This window comes from Mycosarcoma maydis, chromosome 6 (assembly GCF_000328475.2).
Source record: "Mycosarcoma maydis chromosome 6, whole genome shotgun sequence".
Taxonomy (NCBI): domain Eukaryota; kingdom Fungi; phylum Basidiomycota; class Ustilaginomycetes; order Ustilaginales; genus Mycosarcoma; species Mycosarcoma maydis.
The window spans coordinates 848637-870414 of record NC_026483.1 but is presented as its reverse complement, the minus strand read 5'-3'; the positions used below and the strand labels follow the sequence as shown (position 1 = coordinate 870414).

The following is a 21778-nucleotide window of genomic DNA, read 5'->3' as shown; positions in this document are numbered from 1 at the left end:
TCCTGTCTGCCAGCCTTGCCAACCTGGGCTTGACCGCCCTTGTAAGCTGGCGGCGCTGGTGCTAGTGCTGTTGTATTCAAGTTTCAGCGATACCTAGAATTCTGTTTTCAGACCTATTCGAGATTCCAATAGTCACGTGCCAAAGAAGAGAAAACTATAGCCTCTCGGTACCGATTGGAAAAATCTTTTAAGTCTGCTTGGGCAGATCCGACGTAACAGTTCAGCGAAAATGATCGGGGTAGATCTAGTTTGGATCGTGCGATGTGATTCTGGACGAGCGGTGCCGATTCGGGCAGGGTGGGAAAAAGGGCGAGGCGAGAAGAAATGGTCTGCAACACTTTGCTGCTCATCACCATCCACGCTGAATCTCGACCTGCCTAAGGAGCTTGGCGGCCTGTATCGTGAAAGATGGTCGCATCCATCGCATCGTCGTCGACGTCTCGCATCACAAGGCAGCTCGGTGGGCTGCTCTTGTCTTCTACGTCTTCCTCTTCTCGCATCGCATCCACTCCCCGCATCGCAAGCTCAACACTTGCCCCGCCATCGAGCTCGCTGGCCATCATACGACACTCTCACGTCGGAAGTGCTCCACTCGACCTGCCAGCGTCCACGACGATCGAAGTGCTTCCATTTCCACCGCATCCAAATCCATCTCGCCCGCTCCTGCCTTCTCTGCGACATGCACGCTCCGTGCTCGTCAAGGGCCCCCTGGGAGAAGTCGTGGTTCCGTTACACGACTGCGTCGTCCTTTCGAATTCCGACGCCTCAAATATCAGCTTGAGCATCAAGGATGCCTCTGAGAAGAAGCAACGCGGACTTTGGGGCCTCACGCGCTCGCTCCTCTTCAATGCGCTCCACGGCGTATCTGAAGGACACACGGTCTCGCTCAAGCTCGTCGGTGTAGGTTACCGAGCCTCGATCGAGCCGGACCCTCTCCCTCGCCAATCGAAACTCGACATTGCACTCGCTAGCACAAAATCGTTCTTCCTCTCCGACGCAGCTAAGCAGGCCGAAATCGACCGAGCTGCACGCGTGAAGCAAGCTGCAGAAAAACAGGGTCCCAACATGCGCCTTCACCTTCGTCTGGGTTACTCGCACCCCGTGTTGCTTCCTGTACCGCATGGCATTCAGGCACAGACGCCTCAGCCAAACAGGATCGTGCTCAAGGGCGCAGATAAGGAACAGTTGGGCTTGTTCGCAAGTCAGATTAGGAGTTGGAGGAAACCTGAACCGTATAAAGGAAAGGGGATCTTTGTGAACGACGAAACAATCAGGTTGAAGACGGCTAAGAAGAAGTAACCAGCATCGACACTGCTCTTCTGGCCAATATACCTGCATGTACCCTCAATCGGATGCCGTGGACAGGAGAAACTCTCCGAGTCAGGATCGGACTCCAGTTGAGCGTGCACTTGCCAATGTTTGTTGTCGGTGTGATGAGATGAACTCGAAAAGGTCCCCGTCTAGGTTGATTGTAGCAAAGCAGCCAGCAGCCAGCGTCATGCATCATGCATCGCTAAACGACCTTGTATCATGATCGTCTTCGCTATCCCCGAATACCTCGTCATCATCGTCACCGAACTCGTCTGCCTCGTCATCATCGTCATCGAACTCATCTGTCTCGTCAATCGCTGTAGCTGTGAGCGTCTGATCTGGTTCGTGTGATACCGCACGTTTTGTCGAACATCCCAGGTTGTCCTGTGCGGATCTGTCCGGTGGTCGCGCCTGTTGTTCCTCCTCCTCTTGCCGGGCGCGTCGTCGATGACTATCAATGGCCCATCTCGTCACCCTCCTGAGAATCTCTGCTTCTTCTTCGTCTGTATCCGCAGCATCTCGTTCGACTTGATCTGCGATCCGTTCGGTTTGCACACCTGTTGATGCGGGTGCAACGATCACCATTGATCCACCTAGACTGCCCGCCTCCGTATCCGTGTCGATCTCGCTCTCAGTCTGCGAATCGAAATCAGTCGTTGGTGGCGTTTGCAGTGCTCCAACTCCTGGTGCTGGGGGTATTCTTCGGACCGCGTTGGTTATTGCCTCGGCCGCATTGGCTAGGTCGGCAGTGGAAATGGCAGAACTCGAGACGCTCACCCTTCTTCCGCGTCTGCCTCGTCTAGCCAGTGGATTGGGATTCAAAATCCACGTGAACCTCAGTCCGGCGCGCGATGCGTCGTCTTTGCTGAACGATGGACAGCGCGAAACTCGAGCTAGGCAATGCACAATCAAGCGCAGAAACGGATCGTGGACCAACCAGACCAGGGCGTTGGGAGTTCGTTGGAATTCCACCAACTGTCCGCCCCAATTGCCAGGTGTTACCGAGTCAAGTTGCACGCTTGGAGCCTCTGCCTGGATGTGGTTACGAGTGTCGGTCGAGCTGTGATCCGCGCGAGCAAGCGGCCAAGTGGTGATGTTGAAACCATCATCTAGTAAAACCTTGCCTGTCTTTTGACAAGTTTGAGGAGCAAACACAAACACGTCGCCGTTGCACCACGTGCGAATCTCGCGATCCACCAGCCATATGAACCTCTCCAGTTCACCCGCTCGACCCTGCATGATCATCTCGTCATCTACTCGGTCCATCGAGACCCTCTTCAGCACCCGCTGCGCATCGCGTAGGCTTTTACCAAAGTGGCCCTGCGTCGCATTTTGTGCATCGTGTTGCGGTTCCGAATACGTAGCTTTGCTCGACGACGGTACAGGTTCGTTGCGAGACGCCGTGCAGGCGCTGAAGGTGGAGCGGATCGTGTTGGTGTGCAGACGGTAGTCTTTCAGCGTAGGCCGCGCCGTGTTGGATGAGAGAAGACGCAGGTTTTCGGACCGACGCTGTTTGCGTCGTCCGAGCTCCTTGGTGTTGCCAGATCGAGATCGAGTGTTACGTGAGGAGCTGGCTGGTGGATACGAGGACGATGAGGAGGCCGAGGTGGAGGCGGATTGGTTGACGAGATACGATAGATGGTGAGTGGACGATGTTGCTCGGTTGCGGAGGATCGAAGGCATGGTCATGGGGATCGGCCCAGTGAGTTTCGGACCAGCATTCGAGGACGATGAAGCTGCCATCATCCGAGTTGCTCCAGAAGCAACATGCGCGGTATCATCAGAACTGACGCCGGCCTTTCCGTTGCTGATGTCGTTGCTACTCTTAGCGCCATCGCAACCCGATCCGGAATTGGTCGGATGTAGACGCAGACCAGCCACATCCAGATCGTCGACCATGCTTGCGTCTCTAGAAGCTGTATACAAGCTGTGCACCGTCTATGCGATTCCCGTGCGCGATGTTGGTGCGTATGAGATGTACTAAGGCTAGGGTGTGCAACTGAGCACACGCAATGCCACTCACGACTCTCATCGTGCGAACCGGGGTTGGGAAATTTCAACTCACGTCAGAGAGCATTCAGGCGCATGTCACTCACGACTCGCAACTGTGAAATTCGGCTCGCTTGGCTTTGCAGATTCGACTTCCGCGGCGCAGCTACAATCACGAATCACGAATCACGAGTCACGAACTTCAGACACCCGCGCCTCAACGATTCGTGCATGTTGTGCTTGGATCATGGACCACCGTGCGTGTATTGGTGATTGATGCTCTTGGATGAGAGCAGACTGAGAGCACACGTACTGTATGTTGATACCCTCAACCGAGTGTTGGCGTCATCTTAAGACGAGCTGCTCGACTTTTTCGCCTCGAGGTGCATCGGCGAAGTGGGCGCCATGGCATCGTGACACCTCGGCGTGGACAGAGGCGACGCGGCGTCCCCACCAAACGTACCCGCACTGCACGATCTCTGAGAATCAAATGATCCTCCCAATGCGTTCCTGCCTTGCTGTGCGGCGACCGAGGCGTCTTGGCTGAAACCACTGAACCTGTTGCCTAAGTGCAGATCGAGCGTGGCGAACAGTCCACGACGGCGTCGCATCAGACGGAACGAGGTGTTGGATCTGGTTGAAGTAGCTGTACCGGGACGCGAACTAATACGATGCGCTTGAGAGTTGCTGAAAGTGGATAGCATCGAGCGACCGGACTCGGCGGTGCCGAGGCGTCCGCGCTGATGATGGTGGAGCGCTTCATCGATCGTGGATTTGAGACGTTGTTTATGCGATCTGTTCTTGTTCTCAGATTTGGAGGCCTTGTTGGCTTCAGCGCAAGACAAGGGCGAAAGACGCTCAGTGCCTCTAGTAGGAAGCAGTGCGTTCGGGCAAGATTCAGAGAGAAGTTTTCCGGTCTTTCCATCGTCACCGCCTGGTAGATGTTCAGAGCAATCGGACACTTTAGCCTCGGCCAGTGGCTGGACCGTATCGCTTGTGATTTCCGACCGCAGGCATGTGCTCAAAACCCCTTCTCTTTCCGCTGTTGGCTCATCCTGTTGCTGCGGCTCCAGAGCTTGCTGGTTATCGCTGAGCTTGGAAGCACCACTCTGTCGGCGCTTAGCAGACTGACGCGGTGATAGACCGGCCGGACTGCCGAACGACTGTCGAGAAAAGTCGGGTGGTGATAGCGTAGGGAATGGTTGAGGAGGGATCTGCAACGCGATACGCTGTTGCTGCTCTTTGAATTTCTTGTTGCTTGCAAAGATGGGATAGTGCATGATGCATCCCGAAGCAAGGTCGACGGATTGGTTGTAGCTGTTTTCATATCCATACCTGCCGCATCGTTCAGCCTCGAGTGAATGCAGTGCAAGGACTGCACCAGCATCTGGCTTCTTGATTTGGTTCGTGTACGCTCCCGAGGCAGTATCGCTGGCAGCTCGAACCTTGACAGGTCGAGAGTCCATTCTCGCGATTCGAAAGATGTGATCCGGCGTAGAGGCTGCACCTTGCCCTGACTCGAGCGCGCTTTCGACCATCCGACCAATGCTGACGCCATCCGTGCGGTGCAAGGAGGGCGAGATTCGCGAGCTACGGGCGTCCGAGGCACATCGATGCCTATCTGATCCACCCACCAAACCAGGAAGCGCCAGAACCTGCTCTTGAAACAGATCCGGTGGCATGCAACGGCCGTAAGAAGGGTCGTTGGAGTGCAGATTGAGGCGGTAGGCCGACGACGCGGAGGCGCTCTCTTTGATCATTTGTTCGTTGCATCTGTGAGGCATGACCTCGACAAATCGCAACGAATGTGGATCGTCTTGATCTTGCGCCGAGACGTGAGCCATGCCAAGAGACATGCCAACTCTGCCTGAGCGGTGTAAGAGGGCAAGACCAAGGTAGACAAGGCAGACGGCGAGTGTAGTAGTACAAGCAGTGAACACGAGCGCGCGACTTGTTTGATTGGCCGAGATGTTGACCCAGGCAACACTGCTAGCGACTTGGTTCGGCAGAGATTCGATGCGTGTACATGTGGGAGCGAGCGAGCGGCAGAGATAGAATGCTGTACCGAATACGGGCGGTTCTTGCTGCTTGATGAGATTGGTTCCGCTTTTCGCCGATTGAGATTCGGTTGCAATTTTGTCGTTGCGGGCTTGGCTGCCAGGGACCAAGAACTTGGCAGGTGTTGTCGAGTAGGATGATTCTTGTCTTGGTACGTCGCAAGGAAGGTCGATGAGTCGATCGAAAAGCACCGCCGTGGCGACTAAGAAGCAGAGCGCTCGCACAAGATACGAATTTAGCAAACTCGGTTTGCTGCGTATCCATCGAGAAGAGAGAATTGCCGGAACTTCTTGCGCGATTACGACGCCGCCCAAGCTTGCAAGTACGAGGCTGATGGTGACACTGACAACACTTAGAGGATGGACGAGAAAGTGAATTATCGCCGCCGAGAACAAGACGATGGCCGCAAGAACGTGGAAATACGACAGCAGTTGAGCTGTCATTGTCAATGACCGATGCAGGCTGTGACAGGCGTGATGGCGGTATGGCGTTGCTTAGCAAAGTCAACGAAGGCATTGGGCCTGCCGAATTCACTTGCGAAAAGGAGTGTGACCAAACCAAGATTGCGGTCCAATCACCAATGACGGCTGCGCAGTTCAGTATCGAATCGAGTGCGATCGTCTTTGTTATCCAAGACTGGCAAAGACAGTGGCCCAAGTACGGCGGTCACGCCGCTTTCTTGTAGATGTAGTGTCACTCAAGAATGTTTGGCGGTGGTACAGGCGTGAGGACGAGGGTACAGTGTTTGCTAGAAGACGTCAGGTCTCACCCACGCTTGAACTCGTTCAAATTGTATGTTGACAAGGTTTTATATCTGTTCGTGGGCTTATCAAGCACGTCGGCAGGGGCTGCATTAAGCTCAAGAGAATGAGACAGTGGCTTTGTTACCGCGCAGCTCAGCACGGTACCTGAATGCCAGACGTTACCACGCTTGGCCTATCGAGAGTCGAATTGAGACACGACTTGTTGCAGTATTCGACGTCGCAAATTGTCGACTGAAGCGCCACCATAAGTAGCGTTTCAGCGCGCTGGTTGTCGCGTTATGAAAAGAGTGCAACACTTGCGAAGCTGATCAAGCGGAGTGTGACTTTGCCTTTGAGCAGCTGCTGAGTGCGATTTGGAGGGGCACAGTGAGGCGGATAGGTGTGCCGAAGAGAGCCAGCCGATGTCGCTTAACTACATGCACCTGCCCACCGTTGTTGCGGCCCTTGATACGATAGTGTACGGCACAGCACTCTGCAGTGAGATACGGACTTGGTTGAAGCCTTGGTGGGCGTGCCGACTTTTTGGACGGACTGGTGCTGTAAGCAGCAAGCAATTCCAGTCGAGCTTCGAGCCGAGCGCTTCTAGATTCAGAGGCTTTTTGTAAGGTACTGGTACTGAGATTCGAGCAGCTCGAATACGGGAGACAAGCTTTGGTCGCATATTGTCCAGTCACAGGTATTAATCAAATCATCCTTTTTTTTGCCGACGCTGGCGACGCACGCGATAGTTACTCACCGACAGTATACTGTACATGAAGCTTCATGGAGCGTCATGGGTCTAACATCGAAGTAAAATTCACATGCCGGGCTCCGAGAGCGGTGTCTGACGGCTGCTACCATTCGTGATTGTCGTACAGTAGTTACGCAGCAGCCTCTGTTCAGCCGCATGGTCTCTTCAAGTTGTTATCATCGAAGCGAAAAAGATGCTCTTCAAAGAGGAAAAAAAAGGGAGCGACGACCCCGGGCGGGCTCGAACCGCCGACCTTAGCATCTCTTTTTTTTCCATATACTGGCTTTCACTGAACCGTCTGGAACGAGGGATGTTGACGGGACAGCTTCCCACCTTGCATGCTGCCGGAAGAGCACGCAGGGACAGACGAAGAAGCTGACGCCGTCGGAAGAGTAACAGTGCTACGCTCTAACCAACTGAGCCACGGAGTCCCGTTCACCTGTATTGGTTGTGCTTGCATGCCGCATCAAGAAGTAACGAATGAGGAGGGAAGGTGTGAAGATGCAGTAATAAGCAATCGGTACATGACAATGCAAGCGATGCGTGCGTTTGCCCTTGATTTGGTTTGGTCAAAGGTGCAACGTCGAGAATTTTGCAGCTCCTAAATTATTTTCGTGATTGGCAGAGAGGACATGCCCTTTTGAAGGTGTGAGAGGCATTGCCTACCAATCTGCGCTGCATAATTTGATAATCATGAATAATCATGAGACATGACGGGTCTAGGAGACAGTCCAGGTTGATAGACCGTTGAATTTGTGGTGCTCTAGTCAAGTCACCGTGCACACTCACGACTCGTGACTCGTGACTAATAATTGGTGATTTATGATTTACGATTCTTCGTGCTTGATTGTCATCATCGTGCTTCACGCTTCGTATTCGCGATTTGCCTCGCTCGCTTTTGCACCGCCTCAGCGGCTAAGTAGAATTCCGGTGTCGGCAGCAACACGCATGGGCTGAGTGGCAATCGCATTGGCTGACACAGCCCAAACGCCTCCACGCTTCCATTCACGTTTCGTGATTGCTGCCATTTCGCCACACAGCGACACAACACAGCCCAGCTGACACACAGCCCCTCGCTACCAAATCTCCTTGGTATCGCACAGCCATACTTGATATTCATATCAACACCGCAATGAGACAGCAGAGCACCAGACTCACAAACTGATGGTTACCGTGGACAGCGCACAACTGGATTCAGGGTTCAAGTGAACGCGCGCGCCGCAACGTGCAGGCTCTTACATCGTCTTCGGCAACCAAGTCGAGCTAGTCTGTTCTTCATTTTCCAGAGTGTGAGTGCTGCCGCTTTCGGCTGCTTGATCGGCATGTTGTTCGGTGCCTGAAACGCAACGTGACAGTCGTGAGTCTACCAAGCTGTTGTTGTATGCTTGCAAGCAAAATCGCGCGTGTACTGTACAGAATATGTGCGATATGGACATGAAGAGCGGCGTCGGATGTGGTCGGTGTGGACGAAAAGCCGGAGACTGAGAGCGGCAGAATCTTGGCAGTCGCTTCCAAGACATGCATCTCTACACATGGGCCGTGCTTGAGCTCATTTCAGTTTGGCCACCTCCATAAGTAGCCGTCTCTCCTTGCGATTCATGAGCTCGCTCCCCTTCTCCCTTGTACATTCTACAGCGTCCCATCTCAGCTACTCGAGCCTTCTTACCTCGATTTCACTACCTACGGTTTTCAGCTACTTCCATTTCCTTTTCCTTCACGTACCGTCAGCTTGCAATGTCGTACTATCCAGGTGGTCCCGCTCCAAACCAGTCCTCGTATCCCGGCGGACCTCAATCGTCATATCCCGGCGGCCAACAGTCGTCGTATCCCGGTGATCCCCTCTCATCGTCTTCGTCCGGTGGCTATGGTAGCCAATCCTCGTACCCTGGTGGCCCTCATTCGTCTTCGACGTATCCGGGTGGACCTCCGTCGTCGTACAACAGCGCGCCTGGCTACGACTCGCCTCAGCAGGGCTACAACTCGAACTACGGTCCACCTCAGAACGCCAACTACAACTCGTCCTATGGCAACTCGCCATCCGCCTCTCCTTACCCAAATCAGCCATCGCAGCAACACCAGCAGCAGCAGGGACCACAGCAGTACGATGAGCATGGCAACCCCGTGGATGGCGAGCGTGGACTCGGTACCATGGCCGCCGGAGCCGCCGCTGGCTGGGGCGCGAACAAGATGACCGGTTCGCATATGGGTACCTTCGGCTCAATGGCGAGCGGTGCGATCCTCGCACAAGCTGGAAAAATGATCTATGAGAAGATGGAGAAGAACAAGCATCCGAACGCCAGCGGCGGATACGGTGGCAACCCTTACGGCCCTCCTCCCGGTGGTCACAACGGTGGCAAGCCGGGTGGATTCGGCGGCTTCTTCAAGTGAGCGCCACGAGAGTCTCGGCCGTCTTGTTGGATGTCGAGGTTGCCGTAGCAGCAGTGCTTTCTGTGCTGCTCCTTTCCTATGTTTATGTTGTCTCGTCCTCTCGTTGTTTGTCTCACGTTTCCGTATCTGCTCGCTGTAATCAAATGCTCTATCGAATGCTCTGAAATATCTATTGAACCATGTGCTGAGTGAGGGTACGAATGGGCTTCATGCCTGGACAAAAGCAGCGACTGTATCGACATCCTTGCATTCACTGTCTTCGAGACGGGCCACCTCCTTACCCTGTGGACAGGAAAAGCATGACGACCGAGTGTGTAATGACATGGATCGGTCAGTAAGTCATTGGTGCGCCTGAGTCTGCCTCGTTGTGTCCAACACGTGACTTACATTGACGACCTTTGTAATTGTAGGGATGCAGTTGATCGCGTATTCTTTGCGAAACTTGTTCTCGGCAGATTTCCACTCTGGCCTCTCGCCCACCAGCACAATGTGACCATCTAGGCCGCTGTCAGCGCCAAACACTTTTTGTACTGCCGGTTGTGCATCGACGCAATCGGGACACCAGGGGGGAGAACCGGAGCTGAAAAAGATGAGATACTGAGGAGTGGCACTGGACGAAGCAGCGGGTGCGTCGGAAGAGTATGACAGTGTCATTGCGTGTTCGTAAATGCGTGTTTACTGTTGCACGCTCAGGTTGTGGGTAGAGCAGTGTCAGGTCGGAGTTGTGGTTGGAGGTTAGGTTCGAAAGAGGTTGATCATGTAGAAGCACAAGGGAACAAGCGGAATAGAAACCCATAAATAAAAGATTAACTTAACTGCTCGTGACTTTTTGAGAATAAGCGCTTCAAAAAGGAGGCCCAGAAAGTCTGTGAGTATTGCACTGTGTTCAAATTCACAAGTCGTGAGTGAGTGACGAGTGTTGGTCTCATCCGCTACATCGGGCGTCGAAGTGAAGAAAAGTGGCCCTCACGACACGAATGAAAAAAGTGGCGCGTGTTGGTGGTTTGGGCTAAGTTAAGTGTTAATCGTGAATAAAAAAAATCACGATCGTAAATCACAAATGGCGGGCGCGAATGTGCGCGTTTGTATTGGCGTTGATTGTTTCAGTCACGAGTAAGTCACGAGTTAGATTAGACGCACCGCACCTCTTTTCCTTCTTGAAGCCGTGCGTGTGTGGAGGAACACGGCTCACGAACGCTTCTTAACACACCGATCCACCTAAGGACCACCGCACACTATCGCCTCGAAGGGTGATCGCACAAGGAGACATCATACAAGTCCAGTCGCATCGCTTTCTTTCGCCGTCATTGTCGTCTCTCGGTTCTACCTGCGCCTTCTGAGCACACTTGCTCGAGGCACTGTTCATACAGCCTTGATTGCGTCGGGTCGAGTCAAGATTCGTTTCTCGCGCGCTATCGCTCCAGTTCGACAGTCTAACAACAGTATACGGCTCAGCATGACCACTCGAACTACACCTTCCAAGCGCGACGCTAACACAATCGCCTCAGAAGTTCTTGATGCGATACAGGAACCGACGATGAAGCGGGTCAAGAAAAATGGTCGCGTTCACGAAGATGAATTCGACACTTCCGACCAGGAGTTGGACGATGAAGCCCTCTTAGCTGCTACAGAAGAAGCCGAGTCGGCTGCTTCCAATTACTGCCCATCCTCTCAACCGGATCCGTTGTCGTCGCAGCCGGTTCCTGCCACTGCAGCTTCTGCTGAGCCTCCTGTCGCTACTACCACCTCCTCGCCCACCTCAACCCCGCGCTCATCTTTACGCCAAACTACGCTCTTTCCATCGAGCAATGGTACCAAATCACTTTCTTCAGCTACCACCACTAGCACCACCACTTCTCCACTGCCCAGACTTGAGCCACCAGCAGACATCTCGGCGGATCCACTCTGGCTCGAACGTCAGACCATGTCTCACGATTGGTTCTCGCTTCTCCAACCCGAGATGTGCAAGCCGTACTTCTCACAAACACTCAAATCCTTCCTCGCAGCTGAAGACAAGTCTGGTCGCAAAACCTATCCTCCGCGTGAGCTCATCTACTCGTGGTCCCGACTGGTCCCTTCTCCGCATCATGTTCGGGTCGTCGTCGTCGGCCAAGACCCGTACCATGGACCCAACCAAGCGTGCGGTCTGTCCTTTAGCGTCCCCAGAGGTGTGAGAGTGCCTCCTTCGCTCAAGAACATCTACAAGGAGCTGGCTAGCGAGTATCCTGGAACCTTTCGACCGCCTGATCACGGATGTTTGGACGGATGGGCAAGGCAGGGCGTGTTGATGTTGAATGCCTGTCTCACAGTCTCGGCGGGCGCAGCGAACAGTCACAATGGCAAAGGATGGGAGGGGCTCACCAAGCACGTGTTGAAGAAGATTGCCGACGAAGCGGGCGCATCGAGCGCCGCAAACACAGCCAACGCCAACGCAGCGGCCAACTCCAAGATCGCCAGTATGTTTGCCAAAGTACAGAACAAGTCACTATCGAAACCCGTGGACAAGTGTGAGTCCACCGAATCCGCGCAAGCGGTGACAAATCGAGATTCCGAGAGTAAAGTCAAGAGCAAAGGCGTCGTGTTTCTGATTTGGGGCGCTCCCGCCGCAAAGACGCTAGCAGAAGCCGGCGTCACAGAGAAGAATGCGAACATTTTGATCCTCAAATCGCCCCATCCATCGCCCTTGTCGGCACATCGGGGTTTCTTGGGCAATGGTCATTTCAAGAAGGCCAACGAGTGGTTGAAACAGCGGTATGGAGAGCAGGGTATGATTGATTGGACTAAGCTTTGATATGATGCAACCTGTCTCCCTCTCACCCTCCCATCTTCAGCAATGGCAGGTCATTACGCAAAACCGTGACGAACCAACGTCGAGGGTGGCCCATTTGCATTATACAAGCTAACAAAGAGTGAAGCGAGTCGGAAGAGTGTAGACCTTCTAGCCCGTGAGTGGCCATTCCAGCGACTCGCCGTAGTTCCAGTGGATGCTCTTGACCTGGGTGTACTCCTTGATGGCATCCACACCCAACTCCCTTCCGATACCGCTCGTCTTGAAGCCGCCAAACGGAACGGCGTTGCTGACGACCACATAATTGTTGACCCACACTGTGCCTGCCTGAATGGCACTAGCGACGCGCATGCACGTACTCGCGTTGCTACTGAACACGCCGGCGCCCAAACCGTACGATGTATCGTTGGCCAACTGCACCGCCTCTTGCTCGGTCTTGAACTTGGCCACTGCCAGTACCGGACCGAAAATTTCCTCATCGACAATCTTCATGCCCTTCTTGCAACCGGAGAAGATCGTAGGTTGGACGTAAAATCCGTTTGCGAACTCGCCCTGGCCGTCAGTCCAGGCACCACCGCCGACTTCGACAGTCGCGCCTTGCTGTTTTCCAGACTCGATATAGTCGAGAATACGCTGCTGGTGTCGTTGTGTAATTTGAGGGCCTTGGAAAGTCGAGTTGGAGAAGGGATCGCCGATGGTGTGCGCGCGGAAGGCAGCGACCAGTTTAGGCAAGAACTTGTCATAAATGCCCTCTTGCACAAAGAGACGCGAGCCGGCAGTGCAATCCTGTCCCTGGTTGAAGAGGATTCCGAGCGCTGCCCAGTTGACAGCCTGGTCGAGATCGGCATCGTCAAATACAACAACGGGCGATTTACCACCCAACTCCAACGTCACTTTCTTCAGGTTGGATCGTGCAGCTCGCTCCATGACGCGCTTGCCGATCGCGGTAGAACCGGTAAACGCGACCTTGTCGACATCCATGTGACCTGTGATGGCGTCTCCTACAATCGGTCCAAGACCATTAACAACGTTGAATACACCCTCTGGCAAGCCCGCCTCTACACTGAGCTGCGCAATTCTGAGCGCGGAAAGCGGCGTCTGTTCGGCCGGTTTCAGCACGATACAGTTGCCCGCAGCAAGTGCCGGAGCCACCTTCCAGCCCAACATACCGATGGGGTAGTTCCAGGGGATGATCTGACCACACACTCCCAACGGTTCCAACTTGGTGAAAGCCAGTTTTTCTCCCTCCTTCTGCTCGATCGTCTTGCCTTCGATCTTATCAGCGAGACCAGCGTAATAACGGAAGCAGCCCGCGGTATCGGCGATATCCATGGTCTCGGCGATCCATCGTGGCTTTCCGTTGTCGAGCGATTCAAGCTCCGAGAGCTCGACAGCGTGTTGCTCGAGAAGATCGGCGAGTTTGAAGAGAATCGAAGCACGTTGCGTGGGCGACGAGTTGCGACCCCAGGTAGTGTTGAAGGCGGTGCGGGCGGAAGAGACGGCAATGTCGACGTCAGAAGCAGTAGCCGCAGAGACGAAACCGAGCGATTTACCGGTGGCTGGGTTGATGGTTTCCAGCGTCTCGCCATCGACAGAAGGCACAAATTTGTTGTTGATGAACAGCCCCGTGGGCACCGTCAGCGTCTTGCCCGAAGGCGAGGCAATTTGAAGCGTTTCCGGAATGGCCATCTTGCAAGTGGTTGCAATAGTACGATGGCAAGGATGAGAATTGTCTTGGTGGAGGAGGAAGAGGACAAGCAGACCCAAGACAAGTAGTAGATTCACTGGGGGATATTTATGAAACGGCGACTTCTACACACCGCTGTGTCTGTCCTGCACGCTAATATGGGGGCAATCTGTTACTCTGGACTTGCTAAGGCTATCACTCAACGGCGATGCTTGTCACGCATTCCAGCGATGGAGATCCAAGTTGACTCTTTTACTATCACTAACAAGGCCAAAAGGCTGCAGACGCTGGAGTGCATTCTCGTGCCACACCACATTGAGCAGCGCGACTCGGGACTGGTCCGTGTGTTGTCATTACGCGCGCTAGCCGCGCTTATCGCGTGTGCCGCGCTGATAGGATGCAATGGTCGAAATCAAGTTAGGCGCGAGACCCTTGGAAGCGGGGGCGCAAGCCGCATTCACGACTCCAGATCGTCAGAGTCACGAGTCATGTCCCCTCGTGACTGGTGACTAGGATTGCCGGGATGAAACGGCTCTTGTTTGGATTCAAGACTCGGGATTGTCTAAAACAAGCACATCGCCTGAGGGTGAAAGCTTTCGTGCTACGTTATCTTCATTTGACCCTGTCTTGCACAGCGGGAATCGGGTAGGCAGAAACTGAGCCAACGTCAAGGTTTAACGTCTGTGGTCAGCAAGTCACGCACGACTCGTATTCGTGACTGGACCGTTGTGCTATGTGGCAGGGCTAAAGCTGAGGCTAAAGCTGCTTTCGAATGAATGCATAGTGATTCATTCTGAGCTGCTCAGTCAGAATCGTGAATCACGAATAATCGCGAACAGCGCGTGGGAACCTAAGCTAACCAAGTGACAACACCGACCGTGATCACGGATCACGAATCGCGCCCTCAAGCCACCTTCGGATTCAATCCCGACATCCGATACAGCGCTGTGCTCTCCCTCCCTCCCTCCCTCTCTCCTTCTCACCTCCTCACCTCCTCACGCTCGCTCGCTCCTTGTGATCCTCAATTTCAACTGCGGCAAGTGGCTTCGAAGACGGTCGTACCTTCATTTCGCCAGCCTCCAACCTTGTTCAGTGGGTCACGAGACAGCAGCACCTCTACACTTTGGTCACTGTACGCACCCTGATTTGGTGCGGCCCGTCCGAAAGCTGCAAGATCAGCACAGTATCTCTCTATCTCTATCTCTCTCCATCTCTCTCCCTCTCTCCCGCTCTCTCTCCCTCTCCTCCTCACTGTTGAGCCTGCTTGCGATCATTGTCTCGACTACCACCCTGCGATCATCTCGGGAAATGTTATAGTTGTTTCTTCTCGCACGTTGGTCAAGAGCGCCACACGCCCACCAAGTCTTGGACGATCACAACGTCATCTCTGTCTGGACTGGATGCATGCTGTGTGCATGCGACAGGCATGGGGCTGTTGATCGTGATTCGCGAGTTCTTTACATCTCTACCTCTCAAGCCTGTGTCTCAAGCCGTACACGCCAAACATTCCAGCCATGTCTGGATCAGCGTCGAGCTCGGCCTCCGACTCGCAATCTCCTTCTGCATCCTCGGCGCAAAACGGAGGAGGCGCTACATCACCACAGCGGCGCACCTCTTCCTCGTCTCAACCCTTCGTATCTTTGCTCTCGAGTAAGACGACCGCCACCCGTGACAATCGTGACAATGACAACTCCACTGCCGCTACTTTGTCACTCGAAGCAGAAGATCGCGCGCAAGCCTCTTCCAATACGGACGTACCAGCGCCCTTGGCCGGTAAACGATCTCGCTCTGGCTGCTTGACTTGCCGAAAGCGCAAGAAAAAGTGCGACGAGACCCTGTGCGAAGAGACCGGCGGCTGTTGGCGATGTCGCAACGCTGGCTATCAATGTGAAGGATTTCGAAGGGCGCCTGTTGTCTTTGAGCCGGGTTCTGCATCCACGTCCAAAAACAAGCGTATCAGGCGATCTCCTGGTCCACCAAGTTCGCGGTCCGACCTTCGTCATCGTGTCAAGCTCGAGGCCGACTCACACACCGATGCGAACGCGCTTGCAGATGTACAGTCGATCGCTCTCGGTCACCCTTCGTTTACATCGGTGGGAACAAACATGTCAACCCAACATCCAACGCATGGTTCGGTCGATCAGGATGACCACGACATGGCAAATAGTCTAGCTCAATTCGCTGGACTCGCCACTGGACTCGCCACCAGCTCAGCCGCTTGGCCGCTAATATCGGGCAGCAAAGACGATAGACTCACGCCTACATGCAGAAATGGATCATCCGCTGCAACGCCATCGCCCTATTCGCCTTTTGTACACCCCCCGTCCATGCTTTCAACGTCTTCACATTCTTCACAACGCTCAGCACAACAGTACAACCATTCAGCTTTGCAAACGCCTCAATCGCCGCTTCACAACTCTATACCGCTACGATCGCCTGCGGCGCCCTGTGAAATCGTTGGCGACTGCCTCTTTTCTGGCCACCACCTCTGTACATCATGCAGTGCAGTCGCAAATCGCCTGATGCAGCCCGATCCAGCACAACTTGCCGCGCTCGATGCTGATTTGGTCCAGGTGCAACCCATGCCCAGCCTGTCCACGCCCATGGGATCTCGGCCTCGCACTCCCGAAGCAGGCAGCGCATCCGCCACATACCATGCCAATGCCAAATCGCGCCTGGTTATGGAGAGTCTCATCGGCTACTACAGCACCCTCATCACGTGTTGGGTACAGGGGTGTGATGTTCGTGGTATAGAAGCATCGTCCTTGTTCCGACAGCTGGTGCCGTATTTGCTGGATAGCGTCGATCGTCACACTCCTCTTCGTCTTTCCATTGCGGCTGTGACTGCAGGGTACGTAGGTGGGGCAAGGTTGACGTGGCCCAAGGATGTGGTCGCGATCCACCAGTGGGCCAACACTCTGCGTTCCGATCGTACCTCGATCGCCGACTGTGTCAAAGCGAATCTGAGTTTCTCATCGTTTCCCGGTTCGCCCGATACGATCTGGTCCGCTTCACCAGGAACGAGTATCTCGTCCGAAGTACACGGTCTATCGCCAGCCAACGTGGAGAGGCTCAAGCGCGCTTCTAGCACGCACGCTACGCTTGACGATTTGCTGGTCGGACAAGCGCAGACGCTCAAACAGCTTGCGCTGCGTTCCCTAGAGCAAGCCGTGTCGGACTATTGTGCAAAGACGACGCGTGTACTGGGTGTCAGCTTTACCGAAAAGGGATTCCTGGCGGAATGTGTTCAGGTCAATCCGTTGCTCATGGCGGCGCTCAACATCGCCATTTACGCTTTTGCCGAGGAGGGCATGCAGAGCTACTTTGAGGAAGCCGCAAGGATGCGTAGCCTGATCGATACCTTGCTAGGCTCGTTCCCGCCGGTGAATCTGTCGAAACTCACTTCACATGAGCATTTGGGGTTCAGGACGTACGTCTGGTCGGATGTGACGACGGCTATTGCGTGCGGGACGAGGCCACATTTGCAGTTGGCCATGTCGACGTTTGCCAAGGAAGACGTTGGAGGCGCTTCGAGCTTGCACAGGCTGTCACCGATCAATGGCGGCGCGAAAGACGATCTGGTCTGCAAGCAAGAGCAAGATTTGACCTTTAGTACGCTTGATGTGACGCTCGTGGCGCTGTCGGACATTGCGCGCTTACGATACGATTTCGACGGCGGAGACTTCTCGGCTACCGCTCGACGTGCTGCTGGCTCGCCTGTACCGCAATGGGTTCACGAACGGGCGCGACGCATCCAAGCGCGTGCGGAATCGTGCCGGATTGACGCACCGCTCACTACGGGCTCGGCCATCTGCGCAATGCTCACCAAGAGCGCATGTATCATTCTCGTTCACACACTTATCTATCGGGTCGGCGCGCTTCATCCGGTCGTCCGCGGCCTGCTGAGGGGCATGCTGGAGCTGTGGACGAGTGCGGGCGAGGCGTACTGTAGGAGTGTGGGGTGTAGCAACTTCAACTTGCCTATGTTTGTGGCTAGCTCGGTGGCGGTGGATGATACGGATCGGAAGGTGTGCGAGCAGGCGATGCAAATCGTCGGACACGAAGAGGCGGGTCCAGCGAGTGGCAGGGAATTGATCAAGGAGGTTTGGAGGAGGAGCGATGTGACGGGTACGCCGGTCTTTTGGACAGACCTCATCGCGACGGGTGATTTTGCCGTCGCGTTCTTCTAAAGATACCGTGGGGGCCAAGCAAGCTGAGAGATTCGGGTTGCTATAATCGTATTTGTCACCATTTGTAAAACCATGTATTGTACATTATTCGAGAGGGGTTGAGAATGGGGATGTTGTCGAGGGTGAGCGTGGGGTGTTGGACCACAGTTGGCTCCCTTTCGGCCGCGACAAGATGCGTCGAGGTGAGAATTGCAGCTTAGTCATGACACAAGGCGATAGGTGGATTTGGTTGAATTCCGACGTGATTGTAGCTCGTAGCGGGTGCTGTGGACGCTTATCTGGCGAGAGGCGATCTGCGCATGCGGCTTCTCTTATCACGACTAGGTCGGTGATTGGACGAGCATCGCGGCGTTGAAATCGCGGCGTGGACCGGGAGAGAGCACGAACATGGACGAGACTCTTCCGCAAGAGGAACAAAAGGGTCTTGGCATTCTGCCAGGAACAGGGAACATTATCTCTGCTAGGTACCCCACACTTTAGCTCTCAGCAAATGCGACAGATCGTGTGGATAGAGATAAGCGGTGTGGTCAAGTGCAGGGAGGAGGATGGCAAAGCTGGGTCAAGTCGGGGGCGGAGGTGGAAGGCAGTGATCCGAACGCAGCGGATACGGCAATGGCGACGGATCTCGTGATCTTGACCTAGTCTTCGGATTCGACGGTCGAAAGATGGACAAGACGGGGTTGCCTGGATGGGCTACCTTTGTGATTCACATCAGGCACAAGGCGAACAGGCTAGCTAGGAGGAGGCCAGCATTCACGATTGTGCTCTGCAAGGTGAAAGCGCAACGCCTCGTGTTCGTGAACGATGCGCAATATGCGTTACAGTGTCCAGTCCGGATGGCAAAGCTCTACGACAAAGTGATACAATGCGAGAGAGAAAGAGAGGAAACCCAGGCGCGGTCCAGCTACCAAGGTGGAAAGCTGCCCGATTCAACCATCCTAAGATCGTGACCGACGGAAAGACGCGGTCCGAACATCCGACACGCTTCTTGTCAGCAAGCTCACGACTTGAGAGAAAATCGAGCGAGAGCTACAGTACAGCGTCAGAAAGAGTGAGCAGACAAATCTCAATCGTGTGTGTATCACGAATCACGAATGGCATGCGAGATCCAACACTTACGACTGCAACAGCCGGCTCTCTGTCTTCAATTTTGATCCATTTTCCATTCGTGATTTGAATTAAATTGATTTTTGATTTTCGTTTTCCACATCCATGCAAGTCTGATGCGCCAAGAATTTTGGCTTGGCAAGTTTTCTTCTGTTGTGGTGCTTGTCGGTTGAAGCGGAAGTCTCTGTTCCGTAAAAGAAACCGAAATTCAATGTACGATGCGCTTCGACAGGATCTATTTTCTCCGACAACACTCGTGACTTTTTTTCTTTTTTCTTTTCTCTTTTTGGTTGGTGGTTGGTGGATGGCTAGCTCGGTTACGAGTGACTGTTGGATGGTACAAAGAATCAGCGATGTCGCCGGGTTGTCTTACTTCGTACGTTGCGCTCGAGTCGAGTCTGAGAACGAGGAGTTCTTAGGCCTTGACGGGTGAACATACACTCTCTACCCTTTCCACTCGCTCTTTATCAGAGTCGCCCGTCGCACTGACCGATCCACAAGTGTCGACGATGGCGACGACAAGAAGAAAACATGGAGGAAATATACATTTCAAACTCAACCATCGGCTGAGAGGCTGCCGAAGGCTGACATCTGATCAACCCCGCTGGTTGGTTCAAGTTTCTCGTCAGCCGTCTCGAAGAAACAGACCGGCTCGTGGCTTATCGAGCAACAGTTTTAGCACCACTTTGGTACTTGGCTTGCTCCAGGCAGACACGTCTGCATGAAACGTTTTCTGCGGACGGATTTTTCCATGATTTTCTTGGCAAAAAGAATCAATCACGAATCGCCAATCGCCAATCGCCCTTTTGCACACAAGCTCGGTTTGAAACAGGGCAGGTTTGCTTGATAAAAAAATTAGGCGGTGCGCTCAATTTACGATTTCAGCGACTGCAGAGAGACCCATGTTGAGTCGCAACTAACAGAACGGAACAGAGTCTTCCGATCATGACTTCTGTCACCCCTTGCAACCACGAATGGAGTCGCAGCTTTTGATTCTTGATCTGCGCTTCTTGGATCGACACCAGAAATAAGCACTTGACGCTTGGTTGGCTCAGGCGAACATATCGTGGTCCATGCAGGAACCTACGCTCACAAGTGATACCCGCGCGATAGTGACGAGTGTGCGTGCGATTTGCTCGACCACCTGAGCCTCTCAGCCATCTCACGGCAGCGTGAGGTCTCGAGTCGCGTTTGCAAGAGAGAATTTCAACGAGAGCGTTTTTGACAACGACGTTCAACTTGCTCAACTTGGACTAGGTGTAAGCACGAACGAGACACAGAAATCACGAATCCAAGCGGATAAGCAGGCACCACACTCAAAACTGCACCCCGCACTCGCACTCGCACTCGCTCTCTGTGCGATCCGTGATTCGTGATTGTTCGAAATTCAATTTTGTTTCCTTGCGTGTGTCACCGTGGTTCAACGGGCATTGAAACCCAGAACGTGATAATTTTTTTTTACCATTTTTCAACTGAGACTCGAAATTTTTAGCGGGAACCTCCTGGCCGTTTCTCATCAGGTCATTGCCGGACATGCGATCGTTGCTGGTGCTCGACGGGTAGACGATCGTCAAGTCATAATCAAACTGAGAAATGGATCAAGCTGGAGAACAAAGGTTGTTGGAAGCAGGCTCATACGGGTTGCAGGGTCAGTGTCAAGGTCGCAGAAGGCGTGATTCTTGTGACTGATTGACTGTCGTGACAGCCGTGAGACGCCACAGAGAGAGAAAGAATTGTCGACATTCGTGATTGAAACAACCTGAACGCGGGACACCGACAGCACCTGGTCTAAGCCAAATCGGAGCGAAAAAAAGGGAAAAAAAGTAGACGAAAACTTTCCTGGGTTGCCGTCAAGGTGCCCGCTCTCTTGACTCTTGCCACTCATTTTGACTTAACTTTATTGTACTACCGAGTCGAAATTTCAAATCAGTTGTACATGTTTGACAGCTTGGCCTCAGCAGGCAGTGCAGTCTTGAATGTCGAAAGGAAAGTAAACCGGAAATGTCTAATTTATTCACGAGGGATGATTGATTGGTCACCAGCTGAAACCGCAGAACCCTCCACTGCCATCCAGACTCTCCAGACTCGACTCTGTAGACTCTTTCGTGTCCAAGCTCTGCTGCTGGACCCGTTTGTCTTCCATGCAAGGTCAACTTGGAACCTCAAGCGTCGGAAGCTTGGCACCCATTTGCGATTGGCTTGCTTCTAATCGTGGATACTAACGCCTTCCGGCTTCCGCCTTCGCCTTGACCTTGGCCTCCACGCTCAGCGCCATCGGTTGTAGTTCTTCTATCTCGGTCTCGATCCTCTTTTTATCACCTCGCTTGATCGTATTCGTGATGCGCTTCGTTCGGATTGGACAGCCAATCGTACCCTCCCTTAAACCCCGCGCTGCACAAATTCTAGCAGCTTTGATAAGGCCTTCTGCCACGAGTTCACTACGCTTGCAGAATGACACAGTCCAGTAACGAATCACGAGCGCTTCTCATTGGGCAGCAATCGTGAATCAATCCCATCTCGTGCATCTGCCCTGTCAATTCGTGGCTGCCCCCTCCGTCGTCCCTGCATGGCTGGACATCGTATCTCTCTTTCTCTTTTGACTTGGCAGCTGCAGCTCCTTGGTCTCGTCATCACTGCGCTAGAGTGGGCTTGGCAGACAAGCGTGACCGAATCGTGCGACCCCAGTTCGGACGTCGCCATTCCGCTCCCGCCACTCACTCTGTGAGTTGATCCTGCTCGAGTCGCTCAAGTGTCCAACAAACATAT

At 53.7% G+C, this 21778-nt stretch overlaps 8 protein-coding genes and 1 non-coding gene across 9 annotated transcripts; 4 read left to right on the top strand and 5 right to left on the bottom strand.

Annotated features, from left to right (window-relative positions):
- Positions 1–408: 408 nt before the first annotated feature.
- UMAG_02772 (mitochondrial 54S ribosomal protein uL6m) lies at positions 409–1299 on the top strand (the record flags this gene model as incomplete). The annotated part of the gene is made up of 1 exon (XM_011390826.1): positions 409–1299. One exon carries the CDS (start codon positions 409–411, stop codon positions 1297–1299), a length of 891 nt encoding a protein of 296 aa, XP_011389128.1.
- Positions 1300–1503: 204 nt separating this feature from the next.
- On the bottom strand, positions 1504–3210 carry UMAG_02771 (uncharacterized protein; the record flags this gene model as incomplete). Its single annotated transcript, XM_011390825.1, has 1 exon — positions 1504–3210. The coding sequence occupies one exon, from the start codon at positions 3208–3210 to the stop codon at positions 1504–1506; it is 1707 nt and encodes a 568-aa protein (XP_011389127.1).
- Positions 3211–3650: 440 nt separating this feature from the next.
- Positions 3651–5801, bottom strand: UMAG_02770 (uncharacterized protein; the record flags this gene model as incomplete). Its single annotated transcript, XM_011390824.1, has 1 exon — positions 3651–5801. The coding sequence occupies one exon, from the start codon at positions 5799–5801 to the stop codon at positions 3651–3653; it is 2151 nt and encodes a 716-aa protein (XP_011389126.1).
- Positions 5802–7077: 1276 nt separating this feature from the next.
- On the bottom strand, positions 7078–7283 carry UMAG_16050. The gene is made up of 2 exons: positions 7246–7283; positions 7078–7113 (listed from the first exon to the last, which is right to left on the bottom strand). It is a non-coding gene; the product is annotated as a tRNA-Asn (tRNA).
- Positions 7284–8586: 1303 nt separating this feature from the next.
- UMAG_02769 (uncharacterized protein) lies at positions 8587–9240 on the top strand (the record flags this gene model as incomplete). The annotated part of the gene is made up of 1 exon (XM_011390823.1): positions 8587–9240. One exon carries the CDS (start codon positions 8587–8589, stop codon positions 9238–9240), a length of 654 nt encoding a protein of 217 aa, XP_011389125.1.
- A 207-nt stretch (positions 9241–9447) lies between these two features.
- On the bottom strand, positions 9448–9894 carry UMAG_02768 (uncharacterized protein; the record flags this gene model as incomplete). The annotated part of the gene is made up of 2 exons (XM_011390822.1): positions 9448–9522; positions 9628–9894. 2 exons carry the CDS (start codon positions 9892–9894, stop codon positions 9448–9450), a joined length of 342 nt encoding a protein of 113 aa, XP_011389124.1.
- An 802-nt stretch (positions 9895–10696) lies between these two features.
- On the top strand, positions 10697–12031 carry UMAG_10597 (uracil-DNA glycosylase; the record flags this gene model as incomplete). Its single annotated transcript, XM_011390896.1, has 1 exon — positions 10697–12031. One exon carries the CDS (start codon positions 10697–10699, stop codon positions 12029–12031), a length of 1335 nt encoding a protein of 444 aa, XP_011389198.1.
- Positions 12032–12178: 147 nt separating this feature from the next.
- Positions 12179–13717, bottom strand: UMAG_10596 (putative aldehyde dehydrogenase; the record flags this gene model as incomplete). Its single annotated transcript, XM_011390895.1, has 1 exon — positions 12179–13717. The coding sequence occupies one exon, from the start codon at positions 13715–13717 to the stop codon at positions 12179–12181; it is 1539 nt and encodes a 512-aa protein (XP_011389197.1).
- A 1512-nt stretch (positions 13718–15229) lies between these two features.
- Positions 15230–17905, top strand: UMAG_02765 (uncharacterized protein; the record flags this gene model as incomplete). Its single annotated transcript, XM_011390821.1, has 1 exon — positions 15230–17905. One exon carries the CDS (start codon positions 15230–15232, stop codon positions 17903–17905), a length of 2676 nt encoding a protein of 891 aa, XP_011389123.1.
- Between the last annotated feature and the right edge of the window lie 3873 nt (positions 17906–21778).